This window comes from Xiphias gladius, chromosome 23 (assembly GCF_016859285.1).
Source record: "Xiphias gladius isolate SHS-SW01 ecotype Sanya breed wild chromosome 23, ASM1685928v1, whole genome shotgun sequence".
Taxonomy (NCBI): domain Eukaryota; kingdom Metazoa; phylum Chordata; class Actinopteri; order Istiophoriformes; family Xiphiidae; genus Xiphias; species Xiphias gladius.
In genome coordinates this window covers 11,440,922-11,454,040 of record NC_053422.1, presented here as the reverse complement: position 1 = coordinate 11,454,040, position 13,119 = coordinate 11,440,922, and the positions used below count along the sequence as shown (strand labels likewise).

Sequence of the window (13,119 nt, the reverse complement as noted above, 5' to 3'; positions counted from 1 at the left end):
TTATCTGACAACTGTAACCGCTAATTAGATTTTTTTTTTTTTACATACAAAACATACAACACCTTATAATATTTAATATATTATTATAAATGAAAGGCCCTTTATGCTCACACAGGTGTCTGGCTGATCAGACCTGCTCAGGTTGAGGTGCAAAGCTCTGCTGGGATTTACATGAGGTCACCAATAAGAATGATAAAGCTGTAGGTTGTTCCCAAAGTCCTGAAAAATGACTGTTTTTGATCTTGTTTTACAAGATAAGACACTTTTAAGATAATAAACTGTGTACACAAAATAACATTGTTGATAATATCGGGGGCTCCAACACTCCTCTACCATTCTGCTTTATTTTACTTCTACTTTGCGGCTGGTGTGCTCAAGTAGAATTTAGTATACAGGATTTTTACTTGTAACTGAGTATTTTTACATTGTGGTATAGCTACTTTTACTTAAATGAAGGCGCTGATTACTTTTTCCACCTATGCAGATGGCTTGTGTGTAGTTTCCTATTATACACTACGCCAACACATTGTTGAGAAAATGATCTCTAAGGTCTATAAAATTCCCTGGAAAGGTACAACAGTTTTAAAGTCTCACATAGTTTGTTGTGCTTTCCATTTTGAACAAATCTCTGATATTTAAAACCCCAGTATGAGATATCGTCCTCCGAAAAATTATGCATTGATAACTTTTTTCATATTGTCCCTGCTCGTAAATCTAATCTTATTTAAGTAAGTGTGTCTGTGTTGAATTAAATATATTAATGTTGATTACTGAAACGCTCCATCGCCTGATGATAGTTAACAGATTGATATACATAATCACTGCTGGTTTTAGTACCAACTAATTAAATGTGCATGTGGCCGACAGCTACATGTATTTACAGTTGTAAATACAACAGGTGCCTCCATGTATTTACACATGTATGCGAAAGTTTGGGAGCCCCTGGACAAATTACATATTTTGCCGATTTTCAAAATGAAAAGAAGTAAATATGCAGCGAAAAGACATTTAAAAAATGAGTCTCTCTCCAAATGTTAGCACAATGTTACTTTTTATTTAATGAACTTAAAAAACAGAAATAAACTAGTAAATGCGCTCAGTGGAGCGCAGACCTCCGTCAATGTCAAAGAACACACACCAGACTTCAGAGGAAAAAAGTAGTAGTAGTAGTAAATGATCCGGATCTGACCCAAAATTGAATGGGTTCTTCCCTGGCCCATACCCCATGACTCCACCGGTTTTGGTGCAAATTAAATACTTCTTGCATATTCCTGCTGACAAAATAGACAAACCAAAAGAAAAAACAGACAGACATGGGTGATTACATAACCTTCTTGGCGGATGTAAAAATAAACGGTAATTGTAACATATGCAAGGGTTTGGACACCCTACCAAGTCAGTACTTAGTAACCCCCCCATTTGGCAGATGTTACAGCTTGGAAACACTTTGTCTTAACTTTCTTGGCTGACTGCAGGACACTTGCTGATACTTAGTGGAATCCAGTCTTCTGCCACACAACCTCAAAGCAGAGTATTTCCACCACCATTCTAAACAGTTGGCAAAGGGGTGGGCTACTATCTTTTGCATACAACTGTATGGACTGAGGTCTCACGATTTACTAAGAATGGAAATAGGTGGCCCCGGATATTTCTGCTGACTTTGTACTTTATATGACTAATACTACATTTATGAGGAAACTCACAAGGGCCACATTCACTAAGAAAATCCAACCATGTCTGTTTAATATGGATTTTTTTGGCAAGAAGTGCAAAGACAAATTTTGTGCTTTCACCTCCTGATACCTCCATAGCAGATACAGATGGGAAGGGGAAAAAAAGCATTAACTGTCTTAGTAACATGTTAATCCACCACGAGTCATCTTAACAGCTTCAGTGCTCTTTGGCATAGATTACTACTAGAAGGATGAACACCATTCAACCAGAAGATATTCCCTTATTTGGGTCCAAAATCTGCCATAGCTGTTCAACTGGGTTTAGATCTGATGACTGCAAAGGCCATATCATATGATTCACATAATTTCCATACTCTTGAAACCGTTCAGTGACCCCTCTGTATGGAAACACCTGCACTCAGTTATTCAGGTTTTTGTAACCTGTCTGTAGCTCAGAAGTTAAACTTTCACATAAAAAATTTGCTGTATCCTCCTGAAGTTCCAAATAAATATTGACAAGACAGAGTACGACTGTATATTTGTGTTATCTGTTCTAATTTCTTGTAGAGGTTATTCTTTACAACCATGCCAAATATATTTATTGTGTAGTTTAGCGGGACAGAATATTGGAGTTTAAAAGGTTTGAATGCTCCTGTAATTGATGGTGAGAGTCAGGAGCAGTTGTCGGTGTACACCTTTTCATTTCAGCCAACCACAAGAGGTCTAAGGATTAAACACCAGAGTGAAATTCATTATAAAATGATGACACTACAATGAGGTGCCCTTGGACCTGCGCCTGATCCCCCACTACTCCAGCAGATTTGTCCAGCAGCTAACAGATGAGGCTGTGGCTGAGGTGTGGCTGGGCAGCTTCGAGATGTGATTATAATTGCAGGACTGTGAGGCAGGGCGTTTCTTTTTAAAAAAACAAAAAAAACAAAAAACAAAAAAAAACAGAACAGCCAACACAAACAGTGTATGCGCTCAACCTGCCCTGGATAAATAAAGGTTTATAAAAACAGCTGATTTCACCAACTGACAGGTGAAACAATCATAGAAACCAGCTGACGTTATGTTTGGTTCTTGTGGAAACTTCTGGACCATACAGCTGGCTCCTTCTACTCTACGAAAAAGAGACTTCAGTACATTCAAATGTCCAATGTCACAGTGTCCACTCTGTATCTGTGTTCATCTCTTCAGCTCAGGATGGTCTGCACTCCAAGTCCACCACCACATGGTGAACATGAGGTGCATATGACTTAACGTGCTCTATGTGCTGGATGTTTGTTATCCACGATGCGCTACTAATGTCCCTTAAAAGAGAAGCGATGCGGTTTGCTGTGTCATCAGCCCAGGCCTGCCACGCCTCTCTGTCAGCTTTCTTCCCATAAACCCTCCGAGTGGCATCATTGATCGCTGGACTGGCCGCAGTGTTCAGTGACGGTGAGGTAACATTCTGGTGAATGTGCAAAATGCCACCGGTTGTCCTCTTCAGCAGGCGACAGGCGACAGGCCAGCCATCCTCAGAGCTCGGTATGAGACCCAGATTCACCCGGTCAGCTATGTCACACAGCTGGAGCTGGAAAAATAAAATAAGAATAAAAAATCTCTTCAATGCTATTAGTGAAATCCCTATTCCAAAAACCTGTCATCATTTATTATTCTTTTAATAAGCTGATTAGAACTTCACAGCTACAGTGTACAAAATATCTAAGAGCACTTGCTTTTTTACATAGAATAGACCGCATGTGACTCCTGACGAAAGCTACAATTCCTAATTTCACCTATAATGGTATTCTGAAAGGAATGTGCTTGCAATTATACTGGAATTTACAAAGGCAAAACAAAAAACAAAAAACAAAAACCTGAGCAAAAGAACCAGACTGCACTCGGAATATATTTAGAACAAGTTTGTGGTGTACAACTTTCTGTTGCACCCAGATAACACCATCAACATTTAAATTTAAAGTTGAATTCTTTTGATTCTGCAAAAGAACCATTAGGTTTTGACATCAAGTCGGCCTTTATCACATTAACCTCTGACCAGCTGTTATTTGGTTGATTTAGTCGAGGTTTCAGGACAGTTGAAGGGTTGAGATGTAACTCTTGGAATATGTCAGGATTGGGTGTTATGGTTCAAACTAATGTTATGATAATCATATGGAGGGGGGGCGTATGAAAATACGGCTGATGTAAGCAAAATCACATTAAACACGCAATTGATCCTATGGATTTAAAAAAATTTCAAATAATCCTTGAAAATCCTTCAAACTTCCCCTCAACTGAAAAAGTTTCTGTGTACCTGAATGTGACAGGTTTTTACTAAAAACTTGATTAGAAAATGAGAAAACTAATACACACTGTTTTACTTATTGAATATTTGTTTTTATTTTATTTTATTTTATTTTATATTGAATATTCTGGAATACTGATCAATTTATGATGTTTGTATCTGTTTGAACTTCATCAGTTATATGATGAATTTAAATATGTAAATATTCCAGCAGTATGTGTGAGTTTTATCATTTTTGAACTCCACTTTAATTACATTTTGAAATAAACTGAATTTGTTATAAATTTTAATAACAACGTTGTGTCAAAATATCTCATTATTATTGTGTTGTAACAATATATCTCCGGTGAGAGATTAAAAATGTGGCTGGTTATCTTGTTCATTTCCTGTTAAAACTAAACCTTTGCAACAGTGGGATTCAGAGTTCATTGTCATATATCACAGAAAAAAATCCACTGTGATTCCAACTACAAGATACAGATTTTTATAAGCTTTTTTAATTGATCAATGGAGGTGGGGATCAAAATTCCTGTCTAGTACCCATCTCAACCACTAGAGAACACAAGTCAACACTCTCATCCATGTAGCGAAGCAATCGTTTGCTGGCAGACAGAGCTAACGCTGTGTGTGAACAATACATGTAGCATAATTAATACACGTAGAGTGCATAGAAAAACACGTTACTTGTCGGTTGTCTCCTTGGTGAATCGTGCAGCGGTCGGACACACTGTTTTCCGCAAGGTTTTTCTGTAAAGCTTCAACAGCATCAGGGTTCCACTCGCAGGCGTGAACATGACTGGCCCCCGCGTGGACCAGATATGGGACAGTGAAATATCCGATACCTGACAGGAGATACAGTTGTGACAGTTACAGAACCACATTCAAGTCATAATTCAAAGTAAGTTTAATTACTAGACACAGTAAAAACCAACATGTTGAACAGGGATAAAACCTACACCTGGACTAAAGACCAAATTCAAGGTATTCATTGAAAATAAACTCAGTCTAGGACTTTTTTTATTTCATGTCCATGAGCTGGTGTTTTTCACCTCTGAAAGGCAATATTTATTAAACAGCCACTGTGTTGGATTGTATGATATTGTACGTTTGTTGTTTTATTGTTCCCACTAATGAGATGTTTAAGTACAAATAATTTATATAGTATATAATCTGTTAAAAAAAACAAAACAAAAAAACAAAAAAACAAAACACTCAAAATACATGACATAGTTTTACTACCTGCATATAAATCCACCACAGTCTCCCCTCTGCAGTCAAATCCAGCTACCCGGAGCTTCTCTGTTATGTTTCCAGCTGAGAACATACATTTGGTAACATCAAACTCATAACTGAAAAAAAGGTGAAGAATACATTAGAAGTTTCTGACAAGTTTTTATTCATGTCAAATTTAGTAACCATGTGCCCAAGACCTATTCATAAGAAAAAGCCTGATTGTTCCTGAGACTTACCTAATACCATTGTCCACATGTCTGACCCAGCTGTTCTCTCCTAACAGCATCGTCACCACAGGAGACCTAAATCCATCCCTGGATATTCGACTCATCTTTGCCAAACGCTTTGCCCCCAGTCCTCTGGCCACTGCACTCCAAAGCTGTCGATCTAAACAAGTAAAAAAGCGATAAATTAATGTCCTAATCAATTATTCTGTACACCTACATTCATCACGCACTTTATTGGGAACATCATACAAATACTGGGTAGCGCCTCCCCTTGCTCTCAAAACAGCCTCATTTCTTCGTGGCATGGATTCTACAAGATGTTGTAGAGACTCCTTTGAGATTCTGGTCCATGTTGACATGACTGCATCACATAATTTATGCAGATTTGTCAGCTGCACATTCATGCTGCCCATCTACCAAATCCCGAAGATGGTCTATTGGATTCAGATCTGGTGACTGGGGAGGCCATTCAAGTACACTGAACTCACTGTCTTTTCTGTTCTTGGCTGACAGGAGTAGAAAAGTGTGGTAATGTTTGAGGACAGTACCCATTCTCTTCCACAGTGGCAGGGAGAAACAGCCGTCTCCCAGCAGGATTAGGTCTCCATGCCTCTGGAAGCTGCGAGGGACGTCCCCCCTCAGCTCCCGTGTCCATCTTTCACCATGAGACTCCAACAGCTCCTGGAGGATTTTCTCAAGTTTATCGCCACTTGTCTTTCCCCTCTCTTTCTTTGACTTCAGAGGAGACTGTGGTGAAAACAGGACAGACAGCAGGAGACACATAAGAAGACTTTAAAAGGTGCAAATGTAGTACCTTCTGCTGCGAATAGTATTTCACTCAGGTTTAATTACCTGACTCCAAACAAGTTCACAAGCACTGTCTGAAGCCACCATGCTTCTGAGAGAGTGCAGATCAAGTTGTGACAGACAGGATGGTAAGATGGGCAAGAGGACTGTCCCATCTGAGTCTTTCAGCAGACACAAACTCAGGTCAAGAGCTCCTCTGGACTGCAGGCATCTCCTGTGAAGTATGATGCATTTTAAAGAATAATGTCAAAACGACTCCAGGTAGCCGCCGTAAACACATTTAACGTGTTGATCAGACAATCTTTCTGCGCACACACCGCTCTCGGTTCCCATGCTAACCAGCAGCTAACTTAGCTTCAGGGGCTACTCGCCCACTAAATGGCTGTTTACCTGAACTGCTGAGCGTGACACTGGGGCACACGAAGGCAGGCTACACCGTCCATTTACACACAAACACATCCACCGCGTTTACGTTTGGTGGTTCAAGAGTACTAGATCAGTTGCAGGTAACCGGTAGCTGCTCCACAACGTGTTTCCACTCGGACTATTGTAGAGAACGGACGTTTGAAAACACAAAACTTTATTGTGAAGACAAACGGTTGTGTATTGTTTCATTCAATTACGGCTTTCCTGGCGCTGAAGAAAATCAATTTCTCATTAAAAGGCGGTGGCCAGGCCTTTATTTTTGCTGTATCTTTGTTGAAGATCGACAACTCTTGCTAATTTACAAGGAAGACATGACTCAGTAGTAGTAGTAGTAGTAGAAGACCGGTTTCTCGCCCATGTCGATAGATGGAGACAAAACACAGGCAGGTGAGTTAATGTGAGTAAAATAACCTTAATGTGCCGTAAAGAGAAGGTGAAACTACTAAATAAAGCCGAAAAAAAGTCAAGTCCGTAATGTCACGTGTAATATCACTGCCTTAAAAATGGCCAATGAGCTTATTATGTAGCCGCATAGAAAGATACTCTGTGGTAAGAGGCATCACAGATTTTCACAGATTCACACAAAGGTTCAAGAAAACGTTTTGGAGGAGTCTCACGTGGGAAAAACAAAAAGATTTTGTATGCATTTCAGGATTTTCTACCATTATATGAAAAGTGTTTGTATTGCTCTTTCATAACACCAGGGGACTTCAGAGAGACAGATTTAAAAAAAAAAAAAAAAGTCCAAACTGATGCAAGGCCAATATATCCTGACTTTTAGTCTCCTAGATTCAACATATAATCTAAAAAGGTACCTGTCCTGTGACGCTCATAATGCATCTTCTTTAAGCCACGTAAGCCGATGCTCATGTCTTTAAAACAGTACGCCCTCTGTTTTCTAATGCAGGCTCTATGTTAAAAAATGTGTAGTCCAAAATACCCCTGACGACATCATCAGGGTAGATCCGGCTGAAGAGCGCCCCCATTCAAGTGTGAATTTTTCTGCGTAAGAAAAAAAATTCAGATTTAGAGCCATGCAAAATGCACTGGAACTAAAATACACACGTTCCGGTATGGTTATAATTCTCGCAGCGCAGGCACAATGTGCTGTTGGTAAAATACTTCCACTTTTTCGGCGAGATTCCGTCATTTTTGAAATTTCTTTAGGGGTTTCACATTGATACAGAGCTTTTGGCAGTAGACTTGTTGACATGTCTGCGATAATAGATGTATTTTTGACATCATTTTAAAAGTTTATGTCTCTCTTCTTAGGTATAACCTATTTCATATGTCAAACCATTGTCTTTTCTGGGGATTCAGTTTCCTGTGCGTCTGCTTTTAAACACATTAGATCAGTCACATCCTTAAACACTCTGCTTGCTGTAAGATCAAACCACCTCCTCCTCCCTGATCTCTCCTTATGCAATGAAAAGTGGCACCAGAATTTGAATTCTGACTTTTAGCCGTCTGCAGCCATGAGCGCATTTGCGAGTTGGCAGGTTGGTCAAAGCACCATCTGACAGGTCGTGTATTAATAATGTCCTCCTCTGGAATAGATATTGAGCAGCAGGGCTACTTACTGATGAGGGCCTACAGTAGCTTTTCTACCTCAGGTCTATAATTTAAGGACAGACTGAGATTGGAGGATGTTTGCCTCACTCTCTGGGTCGTTTATAGTCCGGCCCTCGCCTGTGCGTCTGATACAGTGCCACCTCCACTTCTCTGTGTAGCAGCAACGGGGGCTATAATGGCTGTATGTCTGAGCTAAGACGGTACTGAACCGTCACAGTAACACTTATTATTCCAGGACGTAAAAGACTTAGCAGGGGCTGTTATAGAGCTTAAATGGCCAGCGTAAATGCCATTATTATTACTATCCGTGAACACGTAACCACAAAGACTTTCTCGTCATATCATAATTATATGAAAGCAATTTTGTAAATATTTGACCAAGTAAATAAATACATAAATACATATGAGAGTTTCACATCTTTTGCCATAATTTTGTAAGTATTTGTATTAATTATAGGCTTCCATTTGTAAACACTGTACAGTATGTCCACATTTGGTAGAATTTCTTCTTTAATTTAACTGCACATATTTCGCTGAACACGGCACATCGACCAGCATCTGCTCAAGCTACAAAAGTAACTGACATCAAAAATAAGCTGCAATTTGCATTCAAATTAAAAAAAAAAAAAAAAAAAAACACTTCATGGTTTTACTTCAGATGTAAGAACTTGTTTTAAACAGAAGTGAGAGTGTCATTTCAGCCACCACGTGCCGCCAGAACAGCTTCAGTGCACCTTGGCATTTATTCCCTGTGGAACTCTATCGGATGGATGGAAACCATTCTTCCAAAAGACTGTCCCTCATTTGGTGCTTTAATGATGGTGGTGGCGAGCGCTGTCTAACGCATCAGTCCAAAATCTCACATAGATGTCAATTGGCAGTGAAGGCATCACCAATGATTCACATCGTTTTCATACTCATCGAACCATTCGGTGACCCCTCATGCTCCATTGATGGGGGGGCATTGTCATCCTGGAAGAGAGCACCCCCATCAGGATAGAAATGTTTCATCAAAGGATCAAGGTCATCACTCAGAATGACTTTGTATTGATTTGCAGTGACCCTTCCCTCTAAGAGGGACAAGTGGACCCAAACCATGGCAGCAAAATGCCCCCGGCATCATAACAGAACCATCGGATCCCCTCACTGTAGGGGTAAAGCATTCAGGTCTGTACCGTTTTCTTGGTGTGTGCCCCACATTCACTCACCCACTTGTCGAGAATATGGTGAAGGATAACTCATCTGACCATATCACTTTTTTTTTCCACATCTCTGTAGACCAGTGCCTATGGTTTTGAACTCTCAACTCTCATCTCCGTAATGAGGGGTTTACGCACTGCAACCCTACTATAAAATCCCTCTGTAATTGTCAATGGACTGTTCTTGTGGACACATTGATGTTCTCAGCCACCTGAAGAAGAGTTGCTCTTCTGTTTTTCCTTACGTATCAAGCTAATGCTCAAGCATCACGGTCAACAAAAGTGCACTGTCATCCACAATTTCCGACCCTATTTACTAATGTTTTTCCCATAGATCTAAATGCAGATGTCACTTTAGTCACTGTTCCCATTGAAACACCAGTCGGTTGAGCAGTCTTTGTGACTGAAGCTCCTGCCATCCTTGTCACAACAATGAACCTTCATTCAAAGTCACTTAGATCTTTTCCTCTTGACATCTTGATACAAAATCAGAAACAACTGGGCCTGCTCAGCATCTTTATACAGGACACACAGCATGATTGGATGTTAACTGCTTAATTGTACCGTGCAGTGAACCTGTGTGGAAGCATATGCATCCATTATGCTTCTCCGCTGATTTATTCAGGTTTTTCCTTTAGATTGTCACCTGTCTGTATGTACATGTATTTTTACTTGCAAAAACATGGATAATACACAAAGCAAAAAAAACCCACTGATACCCAAGACAAAGAACACAGGTGTCACCGACCACTGGATGTGGATGCAAAGACAATAAAGTATAATTAGGATGAAACGCAAAAACAAAATTATATGCGTAAAACTGAAAAATGAAGAACAAAAACACTAAAAGTCGAAGTAGCCAATTTTTTTTTTTTTTTTTACATCGATCCCAGTAAAAAGTGTTTTTCTCCGAGGGCCTCCGCAGTGTTCACGTCTGCTCTCTGGACCCCGTGAACCGCACACGGAGCGACGCTTGAGGCATCGGTGCATCTGGTGTCTATCAGCAATCAACTTCATTAGTGCGCTCCCGCACTGTCTCTCCCCCCCCGGGTAATACCACAGGCGAGCGACGTAGCGTATTAATGTCACCCAAACGGGACCTTTATCTGCGTCCTTTGTTCCTGTTTCGTTTTACCTATCCTGCCCCTTTAAGATTAGACATTTCAATCTAGGCGTGTTTCCTGCTGCCATTGACTAAAACCGAGAACTGGCATCCTGCGGGAAAAAAAAAAAAAAAAAGCCCATGGAACAGCTTTACGTTTGCGTCCGTAGTGGCTGCGTTTATTTCTTATTTTAGAAGATTTTTTCACCCCCTTCCACCCACCCACCCACCCACACCCTATTTTTTTTTATTTTATTTTATTTTTTAAACATGAAGGCTTAATGTCCATGTCCGGCAGCGCGGTCACCGTCGCGGAGCAGCTCGCCCGGACGATCGTTCCTGATTTATCGGGATGATATGAATGTCAACCGGTCAAGGTCCGCTCACCCAATGCAACAGCCGCGGCCGGATTTCCAGGCGCCCGGTGGGGAACATCTGCCGCAGGCTTTCGGATGAATTTCTCCTAATTTCCGACACTTGAGCGGACGGGGAAGGGGTAGGGATTTGCGTGCGCTCGGGCAGCGTGGGAGCCTCCGTGTGGGGATGACATGCCGCAGTAAAGACGGGAAACTGGAAATAATATGGATTAGAAAAACACTGGCGATGGGATTGCGACGCTTTTAACCAAAAAAAGACAATGCTTCACAGCCGTCGCCCTGGGCAGAAACCTTTAATCGTACCGAGTAAGTCGTTTTTTTGTTTTTTGTTTTGTTTGCCAATGGACTGAGTCCGACACTGAGTGAACAGTATCTATAAGGACAGATGAGCGAAAGGTCCTCTCCGGCCCCCATCTGCTCATTGTCTGAATCGTTTCACAGTATAACACCTGACATCCAGCCGAAGGAGGACCGAAGGCCCGAGCCGGGGAGAGGACACCATGTCGGCGGTGATGATAACACGAAAGGTGCGAAAATGGGAGAAGCTCCCGGGTAAAAACACTTTCTGCTGCGACGGCCGGGTGATGATGGCCCGGCAGAAGGGAGTCTTCTACCTGACCCTGTTCCTCATCGTCGGGACCTGCGCTCTCTTCTTCGCTTTCGAGTAAGTCACTGCCGCCCTCAGGCTCCTAATGAGCTATAGATAGGCTATTTTTCAAAATGATGAATTTTTGGTTTTTTTTTTTTTTTTGGCCCCAGTAAGTGTTCACAAGTTAGCGCGCCTGTGCCTCCTGGCAGTGCCCAGATATTTCTATAGTGGCTGGCAGTATGTCTAGTGAGTAGCCCGATCCCGACTACAGATCTGCAACAATTAGCCGATGAATCGATCAGTCGATCCACAGAAAAAATTAATTGGAAGCTATATTGATAATAGATTAATCGTTTAATTCAGTTTTTCAAGAAAAACAAATGTCGAAATACTCTGGTTCCACCCTCTCAAATGTGAATATTTTCTGGTTTCCTTAGTCTTCTGTTATCATAAAACACATATCTCTGTGTTCTGGTCAGTTGGTTGGATGAAACAAAACACCGGAAGATGTCACCCTAGGTTCCAAGATCTTGTGAAGGGCGTTTTTTCACCTTTTTCCTCACGTTTTATAAACAAAAAAAATTAACTGACAATTCAAAGAAAATGAAGATTATACAATCATGAAAATAACTGTTGAGCACCTACGATACTTTATGATATTTCTAGTGTATGGCTGCAACTAATGAGCATTTTCACCATCAATTGATCTGCCAATTATTTTTTTGTCCATTAATTGTCTCGTCAACGAAATGTCATCAAGTAGTGAAAAATATCCAGTATAATTTCCCAGACTCCAAGTTGACGCAGTTAAATTGCTCGTTTTATCCAACCAACTATCCAGAACCCAAATATGTTCAGGTTACTATCATATATGACATTTGAGAAGCTTAAACCAGAAAATAATTGTTAGTTTTTGCATGAAAAATTACTGAAATCATTAATCAATTATCAAAATAGTTGCTGAGTAATTTTCTGCCAATCAATTATTTATTTTTAGACTTACTCCACCCGTTTCACCCCGTGTTGTGTTATACTGACCTATTCCTAATGTGTATACAAGAATTTGAAAGCAGTATAAGATGTTTGTAAGCTTCTAAAATGTATTTAAAGGTAATGTAATTCTTTGGTTCAGTGTTTTCTTCTTGTCATCTGTAGCGTCCTGTATGGCCTTCATTTCTAACAACCAAGATTTTCTGTTTTGCTAACTTCCCAAACACACATGTTTTGTTGCCCAAAATTCAGTTCCTGACAGAGAGAGGTTTATGACTGACCACACAGAGAGGTATTTAATATTTAATAACCCTAGCTGTCCAGCTTTGCCTCGGGTTTAAGGAAGGAAAGCTGCCATTTTTTTTTTTTTGTCTCAGCATTTCTGTCTCGATCCACTACTCACACAACCCAATGGACTCTTTAGCTCCGCAAACACTGCCGACTGGCTCGGATGCAGCATGTGAACCCAAATCCTGTCAGTTAAGGCTGTATAGAGGATTGTTTTTAAAATGAAGAACATGACTGTGAATAATCAGCAGAAAGCAATGCTGCTTCTCATTCAGAGTGCACCCACTTTCTGTCTTTGTCCTTTTAATTTAGTCTTCTCTCCTATCTCGTCAGTTTTTAACTG

The 13,119-nt window shown here is 40.4% G+C and overlaps 2 protein-coding genes across 9 annotated transcripts in view; one reads left to right on the top strand and one right to left on the bottom strand.

Annotated features, from left to right (window-relative positions):
* Positions 1 to 1,054: 1,054 nt before the first annotated feature.
* trmt12 (tRNA methyltransferase 12 homolog) lies at positions 1,055 to 7,090 on the bottom strand. 2 transcript variants are annotated; one of them, XM_040119393.1, is made up of 7 exons: positions 6,624 to 7,090; positions 6,279 to 6,447; positions 5,915 to 6,173; positions 5,436 to 5,586; positions 5,206 to 5,315; positions 4,651 to 4,808; positions 1,055 to 3,252 (listed from the first exon to the last, which is right to left on the bottom strand). In XM_040119393.1, the coding sequence occupies exons 1-7, from the start codon at positions 6,674 to 6,676 to the stop codon at positions 2,875 to 2,877; spliced, it is 1,278 nt and encodes a 425-aa protein (XP_039975327.1). In that variant the 5' UTR covers positions 6,677 to 7,090; the 3' UTR covers positions 1,055 to 2,874. The 2 variants fall into 2 exon arrangements, with proteins under 2 accessions (XP_039975327.1, XP_039975328.1); XM_040119394.1 differs by having other exon boundaries at positions 5,975 to 6,173; positions 6,624 to 7,084.
* The window catches only part of zdhhc9 (zinc finger DHHC-type palmitoyltransferase 9), a 33,393-nt gene continuing 26,924 nt past the window's right edge, over positions 6,651 to 13,119 (top strand). Inside the window, exons 1-3 of one of the 7 annotated variants that reach the window (XM_040119397.1) lie at positions 6,651 to 7,046; positions 9,290 to 9,398; positions 11,351 to 11,573. In XM_040119397.1, coding sequence (XP_039975331.1) covers positions 11,410 to 11,573 — 164 coding nt within the window. In that variant the 5' untranslated portion in view covers positions 6,651 to 7,046; positions 9,290 to 9,398; positions 11,351 to 11,409. Of the gene's footprint in view, positions 7,047 to 9,289; positions 9,399 to 10,387; positions 10,481 to 10,781; positions 11,216 to 11,350; positions 11,574 to 13,119 lie in introns of those variants that run through there. The other 6 variants (XM_040119399.1, XM_040119396.1, XM_040119398.1 and 3 more) reach the window with 6 other exon arrangements.

Coding starts and splice junctions, on each gene's coding strand:
- trmt12 (XM_040119393.1), bottom strand. CDS start 6,676: ATGGACGGTGTAGCCTGCCTTCGTGTGCCCCAGTGTCACGCTCAGCAG. Junction 6,174..6,278: donor GTGAACTTGTTTGGAGTCAG/GTAATTAAACCT, acceptor TTTTCACCACAG/TCTCCTCTGAAGTCAAAGAA. Junction 5,587..5,914: donor AGCCAAGAACAGAAAAGACA/GTGAGTTCAGTG, acceptor TTACTTGTTTAG/ATCGACAGCTTTGGAGTGCA.